Consider the following 22,323-nt stretch of genomic DNA (forward strand, 5'->3'; position numbering starts at 1 on the left):
AACGGCCCTAAGAACTAACACACTGAATGCAGGGAGTGAACCAAAACCTAAGGCGGAGAGGTGTACACAACCACTCAGTGCCTCCCTCGGAGCCATTCCGGTCCGTTAGAACCCAGGGCCAACTTTCCAGTGGGACCCTGCATCTACACTAAACAACACACACCCCTCCCAAACCACCATGCAAAACGCCTACGTGTAACGCCAGTGCCAGAGAAGTGTAACTTTGCACTTCCAACACACCCTAAGCCGACGCCAGATCACAACAGTTCCCATCGGGCTTCTGTAGCGTGACAGCAAAACGTCCCTGCACCCCTCTGATGGCCTCGCAGCAGACAAGGAAACCGGTACACAGAAGACAACAAACGACAGGGGAGTCGGGCTTGCCACCTGAGCCCGCCCATCCTGGATGCATCTCCCTCCCTGCCACACAGCCCCAGTGCCAGTTCACGTGGGGAGCCCTCATTTTCCCCTTTCGTGCCCCTGAGAGCCGTCCCTGACACTTACCCACGCTGTTTCTCAGGAAGAGGCACCTCCCAGCCCCTACGACAGGCTCCCAAAGGTCAGCCACCACGGCACGCGCTGCTGGGCCCTTCCTCCTGCACGGGCAGCTCGCTTCTGCCACCAACTCGAAAGCAGGCTGCTTCCCAGGCCAGGAGTCTGGGTAACGGTCCTGTGTAAAGACCCAGCCGTCCTGGCCAAGGGCGAGAGCGCCAGCAGGCCCCACAAACGCTAACGCCCGGCAGCACGCGCCAGGAACTCGGAGCCTCTGCGAGGACTTAGCACAAGAGAGCAGAGGAACGCATCGAAGTCTCTCTCTCGATGCCTCACTGAAGCACCCCAACCCCTCTCAGAGGGGCCACTGGTGGCCAGTGACCCCACTGGAGGGACACAAGGAGCACTTGTTCCGTTTTTTCTCGTGGTGACCTCATTACGGAGGATTTCGAAGGTTATTCCTGAACGTGAGAACAGAGTGTCTTAGACATCGCTTGCTGTGTACGGCCTTAGCCTTCTGCTGCTGTGGTGGCCGGCTGAGTGTGTGTTTATCACTAGGTACACACTGCTCGCCCTCACCTGCCCCTCACTCGGCCATCGAGGGGCAGACGTGTGCTGGTTTCTCACACTGGAAAATCTGGCCAACTTGGGGCCAGTTCTTTCTCCCATCTTCTCTGAGCTGTGGCAGCCGCTTCCCGGCTCCGAAGGGAGGGTGTGAAAACGCTCCACTCACCGCCGGGAACGGTTTCCTCTGAGTGTCTGCCGAATCCACGCTTCGATGGAATATGAGGATTGCACTTGGCCGTCAGAAACAGATTTATCACGGCACACTTGCGGGGCAGGAAAGAAATGAGCCGAGGACGGAGCCTAAACGGAGTATTTTTATTGACTTCTTAGAAACCAAATAACCTGGCACATTAGTGCGTGCCTTCTGCGACAGACATTCAGCCCCATTGTACGAGGGAGGAGAGAATAGAAAGAAACCCTACTGTTCGAAACCCTGCGGAACATCCCCACAACAGGGCACAACTGCTCCCTCATGCATGAATGGGAAGGAGATGAAAGACAAGATGGACTTCTGAGGTGCTGCAAAAAACAAAGACAACAAAAGTGCTGACCATGAGGGAATGACACAACTCACTGCGGCGAGGAGGAGCGGAGAAAGGAGCCGGGACAATGGCGAGGACAGCTAAGTGACACGCAGGAGAATGGAAAAATCTACACAAGTGTCTTTCTTCTCCACCCTGGATGAAAAACAATTAAATGTTGGTACATCTGTCCTTTAAAAAAAAAAAAAAAAAAAAAAAACGGCTGGAACCTGTAGCCAGTGCAGTGCATGGCGATTTAACTACCCAAACTCCAGCTCCCCCATTAAGCCTGGCCACCTCTGTTTCTGCATCGGCGAGAAGACTGTGTTTCTGGGGCCATTTACGACGACACTGGAGTATGCCGTAACCAATTAGAAAAGCTAAGAAGTGTTGAAAAGACGCATCTGCACGTAGGGGAATGTGGACGCACTCCGCAGAAGAGACAGGCTACAGGAAATTTATAGTGCAGACTCAGCTTCTGTTTATAAGTTCTCCTCCTCTCGGCTTAGAGGTGCAGAGAGACGCGATCTAAGTTTAGGATTATTTTTTAACCGAGCAGCCGCTCCAAACGTTTTGCCTCTGCCAGGGACGCTGCTTGTAAACATTTAACCCGAGTGAAGGAGGCTGGACTTAATGCCACTTTCGGGGAAATGCAGCCGTGGGTATGTGGAAGGAATAATGGCCTTTTGATGTTTCTGTTTTTCTTAAACAGAGGCACACCTGTCCACACTTCACTAATGTTGAGCCCTGCTAATGAAGTGTTCAGGGAGAAAATCCCACCGACCAAATATATTAAAACCCCACCATACCAAATCCCCACTAGATGTTTATGGCTCAGGAAGCCCACCGGCCTGGGAAAGTCACACCGCGTTTAAAAATAAGCTCCTGAGCTTTATTCCTCGCTTGATAACACGCAGCCCAGCGCAAGACCCAAAAAAAGCACTTATTGACCCTGTCAGAACACCTGATTAATGGATAAACGCTGTAATTGATTAGCACAGAAGTGTGAATTAAAACAGGGCCTGGCATCAATAACCAGCCCCTGACAAGGGAGCTGACGGAAAATGCAAAGCCACAGCCTGCGGCTCTGTCTCATCAAAGGCAGGCTTTGCTTTAAACAGGGGCGAGACGGGGAAGTAAACAGGCCCAGCGTCCTGCTCTCGGCCATCCTTTAATCTCTCCTCTTGGTCCTGACGCTGTGTGAAGCCACCAGCAGCTCTAAGAGAACTCCACGGTCAGCCCAGCTTCACGTAGCAAGGGTTAAACCGTTCCACGGTTCCAGGACTTAAAGCAAAAGCAGGGGAGAAGTCCCGCTCTTCTCTCCACTGTTGCACTGGGAACTCTCTCCGCTTAGGAACTCCCAGAGGAGCAGGCTGCCACTAGCTCCAGGGACCCCGCAGGGGTGGGGGTGGGGGTGGGGGCGGTACTCCCGGGAACACTGGTTACATCTGCTTCTGGAGGTGAAGAAGAAATTCATTCCTTCATTCATTCATCCACCCCGCACCCACTTGTGCAGTACCTGGTACAGTCTGGGTACTTCCTGGGCTGTACGATGACAAGGGAGGCTGATGGTGGGGGGGGAGGGAGAACGCGCTGTGATACTGACCCACTCCTGCTTAAAATCCACAGAAATACTGGATAATTCAAAGCAAAAATTATAAAGAAAAAAAAAGTTTCACGCTTAGCTGAGCTTGAAAGAAAGAGGAAAGGGAAATCCGTTAGAGCCAGAAACAAAGGGGCATTTCTGGGGCTGGGCGGGAACCTCCAGCTGGTGCAGCTGCCAACGGGGGCGCTCAGCCAGGAAACAGGAACCAGGGGGCCGGGCCAAAGCAGAACCCCACTGTCTTTCTTTTTTAAGATTGATTTATTTATCTGAAAGGCAACCGCAGAGGAGGGGTGGGGGGGAGAGGGAGGAGAGAGAGCGCGCCAACAATCTTCCATCTGGTGGTTCTTTCCCCGCATGGCTGCACCAGCCAGGGTTGAGCCAGGCTGGAGCCAGGAACTCCATCCAGGGCTCTCACATGAGTGGCAGGGGCCCAAGGGCTTACAGTGGGAAGCTGGACTGAAAGCCGGAGAGCCAGACCGGAAGCTGCGGTCAGAATCAGGATGCCGGCATCAGAAACGGCGGCTGAACCCACTGCCCCACAATGCCAGCCCTGGCAGGGCCCCAGGAGAAACCACCTCAGCCACAGAAAAGCGTCTAGAAGATCTGTGCCCACCCAAGAAATAGCAGGGCAGCCTGAGGTCTGGCCTGAGCTCTGAAAACTGACGAGAACCTGTTGTGGGAGCCATCAAAACCATGAGTCTGGGCCAGGATCAAGTGCAGGGGTGAGGTTTCCACTAGCTGGGTGGACTGGGAAGTCTAAAATAGAAAAATTAAAATCGGAAGCTCATGTAAGATCCTAAAGCAAATGAGTCTGGGTTTACAAAAGCAAAGAGCAAAGTAGCACCCTGGGGAAGAGTGTCCACACCAAGCACGCGGCCCCAGCAGCAAAACCCCCCACTGCTGGAGGAGCTCCACCCTCAGGAGTCAAGGACCTCGGGCCAGTGCATACCTGGGAGCTAGAAATGAGTGACAGTTGGAGAAAGAAACAGTCTCATATAAACAAGGCTACGTCAAAACAGTGTGTGGAAAAAAAAACAAAAACAATTTTAAAAAGAATGTGCGTTTTCCACAAACTTCAAAAACTTATTTTGTTTTTTATTTGAAAGGCAGAGAAACAGAGACAGTGGCAGAGATCTCCCCTGTGCCGATTCACTCCTCAGATGCCCTTAGCAGCCAGAGCCGACAGCTCAGACTGGGTCTCCCACATGGCAGCAGGGACCCAGCACTTGAGCCAGCACCTGCTGCCTCCTCAGGTGCGCATCAGCAGGAAGCTGGATTGGAAGCTGAGGAGCCAGGACTCAAACCAGGCGCTCCAATAAGGGATCCTAAATGGACTCTTAATCCTTGTACCAAATGACCACCCCTCCGTGTTCATCCTGAAGAGCTCCTGTATATGTTTTTTGTTAACTAAAGTGAGGCAAGAAAAAATAGTAACCATTGAAAGAAGAGGATGTTACAGAAAACAAAAAGTCAATTTGAAAGAAAAAAAAAACAGTTTTAGAAGGAAAACACAGAGTCACTGAAATTACTAAATCAAACAGATTAGTCATGAGCAGCACAAAAATTAGTGACCTGGAGCTGGCATTGTGGCCAGCTGGTTAAGCTGCCGCCTGCAGGGCCGGCATCCCCTGTGAGTGCTGGTTCCACGTGTCCCAGGCTCCCCCACTTCCAGTCCAGCTCCCTACTGTCATACCTGGGAAAGCAGCGGAGGACTGCTCAGGTACTGGGGCCTCTGCCACCACTGGGAAACTAGGATGGAGCTCCAGATTCCTGGCCTCAGTCCAAACCACCCTGGCTGTTGTGGCCACGTGGGGAGTGAAGCAGTTGATGGAAGATCTCCCTCTCACTCTGCCTTTCAAATACATAAATAAATATTTTCTAAAAATGAGTTTGGAAGGATTCCCTCCTTTTTCAAAAAAATAATAAGTAGTGGACTACCAGAAGGATGCAGGAGCTCACACAGACCCGGCATGGCGAGGCCAGGGTGGGTGACGGGAAGACATCAGAAGGGCAGCTTGAGCCGTCACCCAGATGCCAAGGAGAGGACAGAGAGGGTGAGGATCCCCAGCTGAGGCTTCTCCAGGCATGAAAGGAACACCCACATCCTCAGACTGCAGCAGTGCAGTCACGACCTGCGGAAATGACCGTAAATCAGCACCCACACACGGGACAGTGAAGCTGCAGATCGTGTAACTCTAAAAGAAAAAGTTTCTGGGGAGTTGCAAAGTAGACTGTTCCAAAAGCAGCAAAATAAATCCCAAAAGAATGGAATGATTTGCCAGGCATTGACAAGAACTATAGCTTTGGATTCAACTACATTATCAACCCAGAAGAAGGGCAAAACAAGTGCACTTTTAGACAAAGGACTGACTTTTAGAGAAAGCCCTGACTTTTATGAGAAGAGTAACCAAAGACATGTTTCCATTCAGGATAAAAGAGACTCGCTCCAGAAAACCGGAGTGGGAGCCAAGAAGCAATGGTGAACAGAGAGCTTATAAACCCATGAATAGATGGAAATGAGTCTGTACTACAAAAACGGCAGCAGCAGCAGCAGCAAAGTTATCCCGTGTTTCAAATGTTTATTTATTTTCATCTACTTAAAAAGCAGACCAACAGAAAGCGAGACAGAGAGAGGGATACTCCATCTGTTGGTCCAGTCCCCAAATGCCTGCAACAGCCAGGGCTGGGCCAGGCCAAAGCTAGGAGCCTGGAACTCATCCAGGTCACCCATGTGGGTGGCAGGGGCCCAAGCACTTAAACCATCACTTGCTGCTGGCTCCCATGCTGCAATAGCAGGGAGCTGGATCAGAAGCGGAAGAACTAGGACTCACCAGTCCTCCAATATGGAATGTGCGTGTCCCAAGTGGCAGCCTATCCCACTGCATCTGAATGCCTGCCTGCATTATCACACTTAAAACAAAACACTGAGCATCTGGTACAGTGGATATGGCGCCTCTTGGGATGTCCACTTTTTTCTTTTCTTTTTTTTTTTGTGGGCTCAAACATTCAAAACGGATTTATTTAAAGGTGTCACAATAGCTATGTCCAGGCATTTAGGCTTAAGGGAAGTAAAATTAAAAGAGGACACTTTTTTCCCCAAGGAGAATTTCTTTAAATCCAAGCATATTGCTCAATAGCAACATTATACTTGGTAAACAATAATTGGCAACAAAATAAGTTTAAACGCTGTATTATTCTGCCCAAACCAGTCCCAGATACTGTTTAATAACCAAGATGCAAACTAATTGTGTTGTAACAAGCCTAGACCAATTCCATCAAACACGTCCGTGGTTAGAGTATCCAGTTTAACGTTTTGAAAGCTCATTTGACAGCCAGTCAAGCCCCATACAGACCAGTTCCTTGTGTAGCACAAGTGGCCTGAACATACCATGTTCTGTTACGAAGAGTCTGAAGACCTAATTTATCTGTCATTTCACTGATGGCCATAGCATTTGGCAAATCCTGTTTGTTTGCAAAAAGCAGCAGTACTGCATCCTGAAGCTCATCTTCCTGAAGGATTTTCCGCAGCTCTTCTGCTTCTTCCTGAATTCTTTCACGGTCATTGCTGTCTACCACAAAAACAAGACCCTGGGTATTCTGGAAGTAATGCCTCCAGAGAGGCCTAATTTTATCTTGACCACCAACATCCCATACTGTGAAACAAATGTTCTTATATTCTATTGTTTCCACATTAAAACCAATGGTAGGAATGGTGGTAACTATCTCCCCTAACTTCAGTTTATACAGAATGGTCGTCTTGCCCGCAGCATCCAATCCAACCATCAAGATGCGCATCTGCTTCTTGCCGAAGAGGCGGGAGAAGAGAGAGGAGATAGTGAGGCCCATGGCGGTAGTGGCACTTGCTATGGGCAGAAGCAGAGGGGTTTGGGGCGTCCCTGGGCCTTCTTTCACCCTCCTGGCAAACTGGACGAGAAAGAGCCGAGGAAGAAAGAGGGCGGCAGGGGCGGCTCGCCGGCCGGCGCGTCGGACGAAGCTCCGGGACAGGCACTAGCAGGGCAAGGACCTGCTCGGCGACTGCCGCGACAGCTCAGGCTCTGGCTGCAAACCTCCGGCTGTGCCACGTCACGCGGCGGCCGCGGCGACTCCGGCAGCGGCCCAGCCCCTCCAACGCGGACAGAATCGTGTCCCCGCCACCCCATCCACGATGTCCACATTTTATATCAGAGTGCAGAGGTTCAACTCTCAGCTCTGCTTCCATTCCCAGCTTCCTGCTAAGTTACACACTGGGAGGCGCAGATTATGGCTCATGTACTTGGGTCCCTGCCATTCCTGTGGAAAACCCAGATTGAGTTTCCAACTCCTGGCTTCAAGCAGGTCCAGTCCCAGCTGTTGCAGGCATTTGGGCAATTAACCTGCAGAAGGACAATCTGTCACTTTCTCTGCCTTTCAAACGCATAAGTTTAAAAAATTTTAGGTGCCAGCATTATGGCACAGAGCATTAAGCTGCTGCCTGTGACACCAGTATCCCGTGTGAGTGCTGGTCCAAGCCTGGCTGCTGCACTTGCAGTCCAGGTCCCAGCTAACATGCCTGGGAAAGCAACAGAATATGGCCCAGGGACTTTGGGCCCTGCCACCCATGTGGGAGACACAGATGGATTTCCAGGCTCCTGGCTTTGGCCTGGATCAGCCTCAGCCAATGTGGCCATCTGGGGAGTGAACTAGCAGATGGAAGCTCTGATTTCTCTCTCTCTGTAACTCTGCCTTTCAAATAAATAATTCTTAAAAAGAAAAAAACAAAACAAAATGAAATTACCCCCTTGGTAGTCTCTCAAACCTTTCATTGATGAATTTGGCTCATCAACTAAGGCCATTTTTCCTTAATGAGGTAGGCTTTTCCGTCTAGAAAAGTGTTCAACTTCAGTGTTCAACTTGTTTTACTCTCGAGAATTTTCAAAAGCAGAAGTCAGCACTGTGGCACAGTGGATGAAGCTGCTGTCCAGGATGCCAACAGCCTACATGGGCACCAGTTCAAGTCCCAGCTGTTCCATTTCCCATCCAGCTCCCTGCTAACGCGCCTGGGAAGGCAGCAGATGACAGTCCAAGTATTTGGGCCCCTGACACCCACATGGGAAACCCAGATGGAGTTTCTGGCTTCTGGCTTCACCCTGGTCCAGCCCTGGCTGTTGCAGACATTTGGGGAGTGAACCAACAGGTGGAAGACCTCCCTTGGTTTCTCTCTGGCATTCTGCCTTTCAAATATATACATAACTAAATCTTTCTAAAAATAAAATATTTTTTAAAAAAGAATTTTCAAGAGAGCAGAAACCTCATATGAAAAGGATTAAGAACCAAAATGGCATCGTTGTGAGGTAACACCATTAAGGAGCAGCCCCCCACATTCCAATAGGGCAAGGCCAGAAACTCAGTGGAGAAAGAACACAGCATCAAACTGTGGTGCAGAACACAGCGACAGGGAGGACTCAGCCAAGGGGCAGGGGCAGGACCACGTGAAGTCAGCACAAGGAACCAGAGCGACCCCTCAGGCCTCTCCCACCCTGGCGTCCTGAACACCGGCAGCCAGGCCTGAACCTCTGAAGCTGGAGAACTGAGGAGCCTTCTCTGAGAAACAGCGGGGCCCAAGCAAACAGCCCCACGGTGATGTCCGGTGATGTCCTGTACGGCTGGCAGGCCCCCTCTGATGCTCACCAATGAGCACACACATCAGAAGTGAGAAGGCGAGGGAGCAGTGCCGCTTACATCCTTAGGGAAAATAACTCCCACGAAGGGCATCGAGGGCATCCGCCGCTCACGGACCTCTCTCACGGAACTGCTGGAGCATACGCAACGTCAAATGTGAGAATAAGCCAGGAAGGAAGACGTGCAGTCAGCAACCGGAAACTCTAAGCACGAAAGGCGAGAACGCCAGGGCTGCAGACAGTGGAAGTCCCTGAGACAGGCAAGCAGCCAGCCTGGGAAGCAACGCGCTCAGGACAGGGGGCTGGAGGAAGGATGCTCCCGGCCGCCTCACAGATTTACTCAAAGTTCTCTGTGACGCCGGAGGCCTCAGCTACGAAGGCCCAGGGGCCCAGGAAGAGCTGTCCATTTTTGCACTTGGGTTTGATGCAGAATGAAGAGCTGTGCAGAAATGCGACTGGACAAAAGTGAATGACGTCATAGTAACCGACTGGGAGGGAAACACGCAGCAGGGTCAGTGCGTCCCAGGTCTCTCAGCCTCTCTGTGCAGTGTTCCTTCCTCCCAGGCGCAGGGCAGGGCCCGTAAGGAATCAGGGAGAAGGGAGAGAGAGGGGCCTTCCTGAGCCTTATGGCTTGTTTTAGGAGAAAGAAGTCCCAAGTTCTGTCACTTGCCGTGGGGACGAGGAATTCTGCTTGCCACGACCCCCAGACCAGACCGGAGAGACTGCTGCTGAGGGCGCCCAGGCTGGCTCAGGTCAGTCCCCCAGGCCAAGCGCAATAGCTTGGAACGCTGTTTTCTGCACCTTGACAATAAACAGCTTAATACTGACAACCTTACCAGAGAGCTCAGAGGGAAAAAAAATAGTTTTAGCTCCAGAGTCGATTACTAACTCCAGAGGAACCGTCATACAAGAGAAAGAAGCTATACAAGCAAACTCAATAGTGGCCTAGTCTGTGGCTCAGCTGTGAGCGGCACTGTCACTGGTGTGAATTAAACCCAAAAGTGGGCCTCAGGGCCAGCAGGACAGGACGAGAACTGCACCTTCCTCCTCCACAGCAGGAAGCGGACTGTGCCGCAGACGCAACGCTGCGGGCACTTGACCGTTCCTGCCCCCTCCCACGAACAAGTTCCCAAGTTGGAATGCTCAGCCCCAGGTGCTGGGATCAGGAGGCGGGGCCTCTGGCAGGGGATGAGGTCACGAGGGCGGAGCTCCCACAAATGGGACCAATGCCCTCAGAAAGGAGGCCTGGAGATGCCCTCACCCCTCCCACCCGTGGGGACACAGTGAGATGTCCCTTAGTGAGGGGAAATGAGCCCTCACAGTCACCAAATCCGCTGGCACCTGCTCTTGGATTTCTCAGGCGGGGCGGCTGCAGTGATGCAGCGTAGTAAGCCACCACGAGCGACTGCCGCATCCCATGTCGGAGTGTGGGTTCCAGTCCTGGCTGTTCCACTTCCAGCCCAGGTCCCTGCTACTGCATCTGGAGAGACAACAGAAGATCCAAGTGCCTGGGCTCCTGCCACCCACGTGGGAGACTCACATGGAGTTTCAGGCTCCCTGCTACTCTGGGCACCTGAGGAGTGAATCAGTAGACAGAAGAGTTCTCTTTCTCCTTTTCTTTCACATAGTTGGGGAAATATGTAAACATTTTAAAAAATCCACTTTAAAAAAAAAATTTCAATTGAAAGAGTTACAGAGGAGGAGAGACAGATCTTCCATCTACCGGGTCACTCCCCAGATGGCCACAACAGCCAGCAATGGGCCAGGCTGAAGCCAGGAGTCAAAAGCTTCACCTGGGTCTCCCACATGGGTGGCAGGAGCCCAAGCACTTGGGCCATCTTCCGCTTCTCTTTCCAGGCCATTAGCAGGGAGCTGGATGGGAAGTGGAACAGCCAGGACTGGAACCAGTGCCCATATGGGACGCGGGCACTGCAAGGTGGCAGCTTTATCTGCTATACCACCTCCATTTCCACCATTGTTTAAGAACTGAGTTTCTGTTGCTTGAAGGCTACTTACTTTATGTTATTTTGTTGTAACAGCCCAAACCAATTGAAACACATGGATAATGTCTAAAATTAAAAGCAAGGTAAAATAACAGCCCATCATTAGAAACATGACGATACCTGCAGATGAAACAGCCAAAAGAGTTTAAAGGGGTGGCCTTGGGGACCACACGTGGAGTTCTGAAGGCCTTACAGAATCACATGACAAGAAATCACTCTGTATTTAGACCCAGATTTCAGAAGCTGAGGATGTTTTCAAGAAAGTTGATGAAGTCACTTTGGTAGCCACAAAACTTGAGTAACCATACACACACCCAGGTTTAAGTAAGATTCTGGAACCATCACAAATTAAAAGGACATCATCATCATTGAGGGAAACATCCAAGGAGGAGACAAAAGCCCCCCTTGGTAGAACCAAGATTTTAGGGCCCAAGAAAGGACGAAAGCCTCTCTTGGGAATGCAAGGAGGAGAGCTCAGACAAAAGGAAGAAAGTCCAGGAGACAGGTATCCTCCAAGCAAAGGGGAGAGCGAGGACAAGTTTGGAAAAGGAAGTGATGACCCAGCACCCAGAGCTGGCATCAACCAGCACAGGGCTATCTGTGGGAGCTGGATGTGGCTGCTACAAGGCCATCCGAGGCCCCCAGGACCAGTGTCAGGGTAGGAGGGATGACCACGCTCCTGAGGGGCTGACAATTCCCAGGACTCCGCAGGGATGGGTAGGTGGATACGGACCGCTCTTCAAGGAGTCTGGCACCCAGAGGAGCCAGGTGCCACGACAGTGGGTTGACATTGGGCCTACAGAGGGAAGTCTGTGTTTCACTTCATTTTTAACAGAGCGTGTACAAGATGTCTCTGCAGGCCGTGGGGAGGAATTCCACCAAGACTCAAAAGCCCGGAGCAGGATAGTTTCCCAAAGACAGGGAAGAAACAAGAAGGGGTTGACGTGGGAGGCCAAGGAGGACACCTTTTCGTTCCACCAAAAAAGGCAGGAGGGAGGACAGAAGGCAGGTTCCCAGGAAACCCCGGGAGACAGAACGAGGGACTACCTGAGACCGGGGCACCTCTGCGACCAGCGATCACTGCTTTTGCCTTAAAGAACAGTGTATTGAAATGACAGGGAAAGTAAAGACAGACACTGGAAATGCTTGATTATAAGAACGTGGGCTTCAGAGGCAGCTGTGGGATGCAGCAGGTTAAACGGCTACTTGGGATGCCTGCATTACATGTAGAAGTATCTGAGTTCAAGCCCCCCTCCACCGGCACTTCCATCCAGCATGGTGCTAACGCACCTGGGAGGCAACAGATGATGTTCCAAGTACTTGGGTTCCTGTCACCTGTGTAGAAAACCCAACGGACTTCCTGGTTCCTGGCTTCAGCTGGCCTAGCCCTTGCTATAGGCATTTGAGGGGTGAACCAGCCAACAAAAGATGTGTGTGTGTGTGAGTGTGTGTGTGTCCCTCTCTCTCATTCTACCCTGTAATACATAAATAAATGTATCTTTTAAAATAAAGGACATGGGTTTGGCAGTTAGGATATCTGTTATGATGACCACATTGGATTTCATGGGCTCAGTCCTGAGCTCTTGTTCTACTGACTCCAGCTTCCTGCTAGCCTGGGAGACAGCACTGGTGGCTTAACTGATTGAGTTCCTGCCACCCATGAGGGAGACCCGGATTGAGTTCCCAGCGCTAGGCTTCACCCCAGCCCAGCCCTGGCTATGAAGGGCATTTGGAGAGTGAACCAGCGAATGGGCGTTTTCCCTGTCTCTGTCACCCATCTCCCTCTCTCTGTCTTCAAAAGAAGAACGAACAGAGCTTTTATACATTACCTGGAGTCAGGGAAAAGAGCTGGGGGCTCAGTGAGAGTTCAGACAGGAAGAGGTATATCAGAAGGTGGGGGCAGGAGGAAGGTAAAGGGCTGGGGGTGGGGAGTTCAAAGGTCATGCAAAGTCACTTGGAAGGACAGGTAGGAAAAAGGCAAAGAAAGGGGCTGGGGAAAGCAACACCCCTGGAAAAACACCCCCATCTCCAACCCTGTGTCCCCCTCCCCAGTGCCTGGACCAACACTCCAAGTCCCTGGTGTCCTCCATTGTCTTCCAAATTCTCAATGACAAAGACACTGACAGAAGCTGTGCAGCATAAATAATAACAGCTTTATTATTCGCAGCTCCACTGGGGCAGAGAAAGAGAGCAGACGGTCCCAGCCAGAACAAATGTCCTGCGCTGCCTGTGACCGCCCAGCCCAGAACGAAGCGCTGCCTCCCAGCTCTGGGCCTCCAGAGGGCAAGAGAGACCCAGGTCAATCTCAACTTTCGTTAAAAACAAACAAACAAACAAACCAAATCCCAAGCCACCCAGTGAGAAACAGGTAAGACTGAAGGCAGCAGTGGCTCTGGTCACCAGGTCCCTCCTGTTGCTTCATTTCATAAAGGCATCGCTGCACTTCCCATTCATTCAAAGAATTCACCGGGAATAACTCCTGTGTCATCCAGACTCCGGGTGGGCGAGGGGTGAGCAGTCTCCAGCGTTAACAACCTTACAAGGGGGCTGAGCTCGCTCCAAGAATGAGACGTTGGCAGAGAAGGAGAGAAGCCAGGAGCTAACAGAGCACTCTCTTTTCATCCATGGCTTTTTAGGAAGCAGAACAGAAGTACGAGGGCAAGGGCATTTTCTGGGGCACCTGCTCTTGCCAGGAACTTCCCTGAACGCTGCTTCATGAAGGAAAAAAGGACAGGACAGGATTACAAGAAGGCACAGATGTATCTCCCATTGGCCAGGCATGGACAGGGCAGACGGCTCGGCGAGAAACACAGTAGCTGAGGATGACCACACTGGCTGACCACCACACCTCTGTGGGGGCTGCTGCCACTGTCACACAGCGCTGGGGGCCAGAAGCCTGAAATGGCGCAAAGTGGGTCCCTTCTGCGGCTATAGGGAAGGGTCTGTGCCAGGGCTCTGTCCTTGGCTGGCAGGTGTTCACCCTCTCCCCGTGTTTCTGCACACTGTCTTCCCTCCATGCCTGCCTGTCTCTGTGTCCCCGTCTCCCAGTTTATAAGGACACCAGTCCTACTGGCCTGGGGCCCACCCTAACCACCTCATTGGAACAGATTCCATCTGCAATGACCTTATTCCCAAGTAAGGTCACACTCTGAGTACCAGAGGTTAAGTCCTCAATGTAGGAATTTGGGCGAACACCATCTGACCCCCAACGGCAGCTTATTTACGGGGTGCCTTCTGTGTGCGGTGTGATGTGTGGATGTAATGTAACGTACTATACGCGGTGTGATGTGTGGATGTAATGTAACGTTCTGTGAGCGGTGTGATGTGTGGATGTAATGTAACGTACTGTGTGCGGTGTGATGTGTGGATGTAATGTAACGTTCTGTGAGCGGTGTGATGTGTGGATGTAATGTAACGTATTATGTGCGGTGTGATGTGTGGATGTAATGTAACGTTCTGTGAGCGGTGTGATGTGTGGATGTAATGTAACGTTCTGTGTGTGGTGTGATGTGTGGATGTAATGTAATGTTCTGTGCGCGGTGTGATGTGTGGATGTAATGTAACGTTCTGTGTGTGGTGTGATGTGTGGATGTAATGTAACGTACTGTGCGCTATGGAATGTGTGGATGTAATGTAACGTACTGTGTGCGATGTGCTATGAAAAATGCTTCATGTAATCCTCTTAGCCTCCCATTTTATGGATGAGGAAAGTGAGGCACAGAGAAGTAATTTGCACAAGATCAAGCAGCAGTAATTAGCAGAGCTGGGATTTCAGAACCTGGGCCTATTGGGGTCTAACGTGCTGCCCTCTACTCGCCCTTGACTCTGCATACTGTAAAACAGTGTAAAAATCCCAATGTTCCACACATTCAAACATCCATGTAATAAGTGCATGAAGGAACAAAGTTTGTGACCAGGCAATAAAGAAATTTTGCAGGTGGTAGGAACTACTATACAGCAGAGACCGTGGTCTGTAATACCCAGTAGGCTTCTTGTTGAGTCCCGAGGCCCAGTGCAAGTGCCCAATGGCACTCTGCACAAATTATCTCAAGGCCTGCTCCAGGGTCCAAGAGAACGAATGCTTGGTGATGGGAACTCAGGCGCCAATGACTTCTGTTTGCCTCAGCTCTACTGCAACAACTCTGCAGTGGTTTTCAATTATATGGGAACTGGGGCCTGTGCAGTGCCAGCAGCCCATTTGGGTGAAGGTCAAGTCCCGGCTACTCCACTTCTGATCCAGCTCTCTGCTATGGCCTGGGAAAGCAACGGAAGACGGCCCAAGACCTTTGGCCCTTACACCCATGTGGGAGACCTGGAAGGAGCTCCTGGACCCTGGCTTTGGATAGGCTCAGCTCCAGCTGTTGAGGAACCAGGGAATGGAAGAATTCTCCTTCTCTCTCTGCCTCTGCCTCTCTGTAACTCTGACTCTCAAGTAAATAAATAAAATCATATATATATGTATGTATGTATATATATATATATATATGAACTAAGACTTTAGTACTCTAGTGAGAAAAACCAATTTGAGAGCCAACACCATCACCAGCTCCCTCACACCAAGTTAACCGTCACCTTTCCAGCAACACTATTGACTTCCAGTCACTAGGGAGGGATTTTTTTAAGATTTATTTATTTGATGGGGCCAGCTCTGTGCTGTGGCAGGTAGAGCTGCCACCTGCAGTGCCAGCATCTCATATGGACGCTGGTTCTAGTCCCAGCTGCTCCACTTCCCATCCAGCTCTCTGCTATGGCCTGGGAAAGCAGTAGAAGATGGCTCAGGTCCTTGGGCCCCTGCACCCACATGGGAAGAACCGGAGGAAGCTCCCACTCCTGACTTCAGATTGGTGCAGCTCCAGCAGTTGTGATCAATTGGGGAGTGAACCAGCGAATGGAAGACCTCTCTCTCTCTCTGCCTCTACTTCTCTCTCTTTGTAACTCTGACTTTCAAATAAATAAATAAAACTTTTTTATTTGACAGGTAGAGTTACAGACAGCTAGAGAGAGACACAGAGAGAAAGGTCCTCCCTCCATTGGTTCACTCCCCAAATGGCCGCCACTGCGCCGATCGGAAGCCAATAGCCAGGTGCTTCCTCCTGGTCTCCCACGTGGGTACAGGGGCCCAAGCACCTGGGCCATCCTCCACTGCCCTCCTGGGCCACAGCAGAGAGCTGGACTGGAAGAGGAGCTACCGGGACTAGAACCAGCGCCCACAGGGGATGCCGGCGCCACAGGCGGAGGATTAACCAAGTGAGCCATGGTGCCGGCCCCAATAAATAAACCTTAAAAAAATTATTTATTTATTTGAAAGTCAGAGTTACAGAAGACACACACATACACACACACACGCACACACACAGAGATCTCGTAGCTACTGGTTCACTCCTCAGATGGCCACAATGGTCAGGGCTGAGCCAGGCCAAAGCCAGGTGCCAGGGACCCAAGCACTTGGGCCGTCTTCCACTGCTTTTTCTAGGCCATTAGCAGGGAGCTGGATGGGAAGTGGAGCATCCAGGATATAAACCGGCAACCATATGGGATGCCAGCATCACAGACAGTGGCTTTATTCATTCCAGCCTTAGAATTTTTTTTAAGCAACTAATGTTTCAAACTGTTTAATGTGTTTTCTTATAAAACATCACTCAAAATGGTAAATCAAAATCATCAATCTAAAAAAAGGGCTAAACTTCCCTCTGGAAAATCACACCACACTTGTAGTTTAAGTATAGATGTGGGGGTATGCATTTGGCACAACAGTTAAGATGCTATGTGGGATGTCCACATCCCATTTCCAAGGGCCTGGGTTTGAGTCCTTGCTACAGCTTCCAGTTCCGGCTCTCTGCTAATGCTGACCCTGGGAGGCAGCAGTGATGGCCGTTTAGTCATCTGGGGGAGTGAATCAGCGGATGAAAGACCTCTCTCTCTCTCTCTCTCTTCAAATATTTTATTTATTTATTTGACAGGTAGAGTTTCAGACAGTGAGAAGGAGCGATAGAGAGAAATGTCTTCTATCTGCTGGTTCACTCTCCAAATGGCCACTACGGCTGAAGCTGAGCCAATCAGAAGCCAGGAGCCAGGAACTTCTTCCGGGTCTCCCACATGGGTGCAGGGGCCCAAGCACTAGGGCCATCTTCTACTGCTTTCCCAGGCCATAGGAGAGAGCTGACTGGGAAGTGGAGCAGCCAGGACTAAAACCAGCACCCATATGGGATGCCGGCACTGCAGGCAGGCCTCTCTCTCTGCCTCTGCTTCTCTGTAACTCTGCCTTTCAAATAAATAAATAAATCATAAAAAAAAAGACAGGAAACTGACAGTGCCCCACAAATAGCTTAATATCACAAGAGAGGCATCCAAACAGTGACTCTGGAGGCACACTGTCCCCTCGTTACTGAGCAGCCTTGGGACCAACAGGCAGCCCATTCTGTCCTGAAACCAAGAAGCCACGGCCAGCGATGTCTTTAAACACTATTTTACAAAAGGAACATGGCAGCTTCTGGAAGGCTCAGCGGCCGTGGGCATAAAAGCTGTCACTGTCAGGGCTGTGTGCATTGAAACCTGAAGGAGTCCAACAGTGACCTCACCACGCAAACACAACCTCGGGAAGGTCCTCGTCTCCCTCCACCCCCAGCGCCTAGCCAGGAGCCAGTTAGCACCTTTGCCTGCACTGTTTTTACCCCCAGCCTCTGTCTTTCTCTGTGAAGAAGAGCTGAGGAGATGAGAAGGCCGAGCCCCATCGTCTTTCTCCGAAGGATGCAAATTTAAAGAAGAAAAGATAGCTTTTAAATAGCAATATTTAAAATGTCTTCCATGTCAATGGCAAAGAAAAAAAAAATCTTACTCCCAAAAATGACTCTTTCCTAGAACATCAGGACTGGTTTCTGAGTGGCACGTTTTTAAAACATTTAATCAGTAATCTGAATATGTGTCAACACCTTCTGGCAGAGTGTTACAAACGTGAACCTTGTCAACAGCAACAGAAAAAGGTGACACCCTTGGGACAGGGAGCTTTTATGCTGACACGCAGTAATAATATAATTTTAAAATTTATCATCTCTTTAGCTGCAAGCACCAACAATTAATCTTTTTGACAATTCACACAATGCTTTACATAACACCTGGGAAGAAAAACAACGTGCTCTAATTTTTACTTTCATCATCTTATGGGCCTTTATAGCTACAAATGTGTACAAAGCCATACACACAATAAAATTTTCGATTACGATGAAAATGCTAGCAAAAAATATTTCCCCTGTCACCGTGCACCCTTCCTCGCCTTGGTTAATAAAATTATTTAACATGAGTACTGAACGCAAGAGCAGGCCCCAGGGGAAGCGAGCGCCTCGGAGGGCTCATTTCTGTCACATCAAATGACATTTTACTCCCAAATCACTTAACCTGACTTTGCATAACAACTTATATCTGGAACATAATGGTGGCAGGAGGTAGGGGCACCGTGACACGGATCCCTCGTTCGGGAACTCCATCAAGGCTCGAGATACAGAGCCTACCCGACTCCAGGATTTAAGAAACAGCACAGCAGAAAGGCCTAGAACACTCAGGAGCATGTGAACACACACATGTCCTGGGAGACTTCTGGAGATTTTGTCTGGGGCCACATCAGCATCCCTACCTTTGTCTTTCCTGTTACATGGGAAACCAGCGCACGTAGCCCAGTGCATCTGTAACCTGATGCCCTGCTGACTGGGTGCCTTGGAAGCTGTGGGCTTCAGCCCAGAAGAGGACACAGGGCGAGGGAATCTAAAGCTGTGACATCTGCAGATAAAACCCCGTGGGCGGCACAGGTGTTGTGGCGCAGCAGGTTAAGCCACCACCTGGGATGCTCACATCCCATGTTGGAGTACCTAGGACCCAGTGCCCGTCCACTTCCCATACAGCTTCCAGCTGATGCACTTAAGAGGCAACAGACAACGGCCCAAGAAGTACTTGGGTTCCTGCCAACCATGTGGGAGACTCAGAGTTCCTAGCTCTTGGGTTCAGCCTGGCCCAGCCCTGGCTATTATAGGTATTTAGGGAGTGAACCAGTGGGAAGAGATATCTCTGTCTCTGTCTCTTCAACTCTCTCACTCTATCTTTCAAATAGATAAATCCTTTTTTTAAAAAAAAAAAAAGATATTTATTTATTTGAGAGGTAGAGTCACAGAGAGAAGAGTCACAGAGAAAATTCTTCAATCCTCTGGCTCACTCCCCAGATGGCTGCAGTGGCTGGACCTGGGCCAATCCAAAGCCAGGAGCCAGAAGCTTCTTCCAGGTCTCCCATGGGGGTACAGGGGCCCAAGCACTTGGGCTATCTTCCACTGCTTTCCCAGGCCACAGCAGAAAGCTGGATCAGAAGAGAAGCAGCCAGGACTTCAACTGGCACACATACAGGATGCCACAGGTGGAGGCTTAGCCCACTATGCAAATAAATAAATAAAATAAAGAGCACTGGCCCTAAATAACTAAATCTTTAAAAAAAAAAAAAAAAAAAAAAAGGAAATCCATTGGAAGCAATAGTATCCTAACTGACTATACACCACTTTCCAGCTACCCTTCCAAGATGGATTATACCCACCCTTCTAATAAGAAAGACAGAGCGTTGCACTGCAACTCCAAAGTCCTTCCCATGCGTCTTCTATAGTCACCTGGCCTCAGCAGCAACCAATACACACCAACAACAAAGCACTGAGGGAGCTTGGGCAAATGGAACAGGTCCTACGGTACAATGGCCCGTGGTTTGGAAAAGCAACCACACCATACCAGCAGCCAAAATACATCGAAAAATAATAGCTCTGTTACAAAACATCAACGCAGGGTCAAAAGAAGCAGATTATGAAACGCAAGTGTGTACACTTGGTTTGAAAATAGGGCTTTCAACTCCCGGTCTACAGATATCCCCTTTTTTTCTCCTTCTCCTTTCTCCTCATTTTCCAAGTCCGGCCTCCTGTGTGTGACCAGACTGCCACTATGCCATGCTTCTCGTGTCCAAGGACCTGGATATTGGTTTTAAATTTCAATAAATTTTAGCCAACGATCTTTGTTACATGCTTCCGATATCAGACTTTTACAAGCACCATAACTTTGTCCCCATATTTACGAGAAAGAAATTGTAGAGCCTTTTCTGGAAAAGATTGCCCGTTGACATGGAGTCAGACTGTCCAGCGGCCTCCCCGAACTGGGGAGCGTTACTCTAAATCTCTGCTTTGAGGCTGCATTCAAAAACCTCACAACGGCTTCTCTCACCCTTCCTTACTGTCAGGGCTCAGACACAATACCCCAAACATGGCGTCAATCATAGCGAGTATTTTAAGCTGACAGAGACCGAGAAAACTGCAGGAGCAGGAAGGTCACCCTCTGACCTCCTCCCCACTCTCCCTGAAGACCCTCGTGTGCCAGGTGCTCTGCCCTGGACCTGGAGAAGAAATGACAAACAGCAATGCCAGGAAGAATCTGAGCCCAGGCCTTGCCGCACTTCCCCAATGTCATCACCGTGAGAGCGCGCCCTGTGTCCCCAGCCACACTTCTGCATGGGCGTCCACAAAAATACAGGCCTGTCTGGGTCTTTGGGGCCTCACTCTTCTATCACGATTTTATTAGTAGTATTTATTTATTTAAGAGGCACAGAGAGACAGAGTAGCTCCCATCCTCTGGTTCACTCCTCAAATGCGCACAGTAATGCCAAAAGCCAGGAGCACAGACCAGGGGCACCCAAGTCCAGGACTCAAGGCAAGACAGCAATGCTGCTGGCCTGTTTTATTACAGGGAAATTTCCATAAAAAATTTTCCTCGAAAACTGTGCCCTGCAGCCAACTAACAAACCATACCAATGGGCCAGCCACCTGCACAAGGAGCCAACCAATGTCCCAGTGCAGGTACAGAGGTGTGCAAGCCTGAACGGAGGTGGGACGGACCTGCAACGTGGCCCTGGCCTGGGGTAGGTGCCCACTGGAGAAGGCCCCTCTGCCTTCTTGCTTGGTGGCTGAAACACGAAGCCACTGCAGCCACATACTGCGTGCACAGAGGCCACCCCAGCAAGGAAGATGGGAGCAAGGGCGGCAGCTGTCCCACGCACCTGTTCACATGTGTGTGTGGCTCGGCCAGGGTTTTGAGGTCCACCCTTGAAGACTGACACCTCCCCCAACTGCTCGATCAGATTTCCCCGGTCTGAACAGAAAGAGGTTGGCGAAGGGTAGGGGGTGGGGTGGGTGCAGGACATGTAAGGAAGTGCGGACACAGAGTGGTCACTTTCAAATGGCCCCTTGCTGCCTGATGCCTGTTCTCTGCCAGGAATCCTGCTTAGCTTCCTCCCCTTTGCAGTTTGGCATTAACATTTCTTTTGTGCAGGCTGCTGCCGGGGACCCATTGTAAACCTGGGCAATCAGGACTTTTGTTCCATCGCCCCTCCCCTCCTGGGCACCAAGACTTCAAAGGTGGCCGATCCAGCAGAGAGACTCAGTCTCCTGCACCCAACCTGAGCTCCATGCTCCAAATCACAGCTTGAGTGAAAGGCAGAAGAATAAACCAGAGAGACAAGGCTCTGGCCTTCGGAGAGAGTCTTAAAATAATCTGTCTTAAACCTCCGGCACAATGCTCCAAAGCCAAAGCTGGGCAAGGAATTTCGCGCCTCCTTGTCCCAATCCTCCCTAAAGGAGATGTGTGAGTCCCGGCTGAACCATGTCAAACAGGGAGCGTGCTCCCCAATGCCGGCTTCCCACGGCTCTACCTCTGTCCTGGTTTCAGGGGTGCTTAAAATAATCTCCCTGGAAGCATCTGCATGAACCTGAGTGGTGTCGGGAAGGGCTGCTGCTGTGACCAGGCAGCCAGAAGGCTCCCTTTCCTGGGGTAGGCCCCACAGCTCAGCAGGGGTCCTGCTCCCCTCCCCGGCTAAGCTGTCACTTGTTAGAGGGGGAGGGGAGAAGCAGCAGGGAAAAGAGAGACAGAGATGTGCAGTGACTAACTCAGGTGTGTTGGCAATTGCGTGGGCAGGAGGAAGTTGCACTGGTCACTTAAGTTTTCTGAGGACCTACTATGTGCCTTGGTGGGTGCTGGATCACAGGATAGACAACGATGAACACAGACGATCCCTATCTCAAGAAACTTAAAACCTTGTGGGAGAGAACAGGCCTAATGATGACGAGCAGCTGTTGCTTCCCAATGGGAGCATACAACACCATGCATCCCAGTTGCTCACAAGGCTAACAGAGTGACCCCAGGACCTAGGACCACCACTCCACTCCTAGGACACATCCAAGAAAAATCAAGCCCTCTGTTAAACCTGACCCATGTTCACAGTAACACCACTTGGTTTCAGGGTTTCAGGATCCTGGAAATCCCTGCTCTGCGTTCCCAGGCCTGGGCTCCGTGTCAGCATGTGGTCACCTGTGTTTATTCGTCACTTATGCAGTGAGCGATCTGGGGGGCAGTGCCATACCAAAGCCTCTTATTTCCGCATTGTAGAACCAACTGCACACAAGGGGCTGACC

General features: G+C 50.5%; 2 protein-coding genes across 10 annotated transcripts in view; both read right to left on the reverse strand.

The window, feature by feature from the left end:
* CLYBL (citramalyl-CoA lyase) overlaps positions 1–22,323 on the reverse strand; it is a 242,216-nt gene that overhangs the window by 144,980 nt on the left and 74,913 nt on the right. The gene's annotated exons all lie outside the window — the stretch shown is intronic.
* Positions 6,185–7,204, reverse strand: LOC133762256 (ADP-ribosylation factor 4-like). Its single transcript, XM_062195267.1, has one exon. The coding sequence runs from the start codon at positions 7,030–7,032 to the stop codon at positions 6,523–6,525; it is 510 nt and encodes a 169-aa protein (XP_062051251.1). The 5' UTR covers positions 7,033–7,204; the 3' UTR covers positions 6,185–6,522.

This window comes from Lepus europaeus, chromosome 6, assembly GCF_033115175.1.
Source record: "Lepus europaeus isolate LE1 chromosome 6, mLepTim1.pri, whole genome shotgun sequence".
Lineage (NCBI taxonomy): Eukaryota > Metazoa > Chordata > Mammalia > Lagomorpha > Leporidae > Lepus > Lepus europaeus.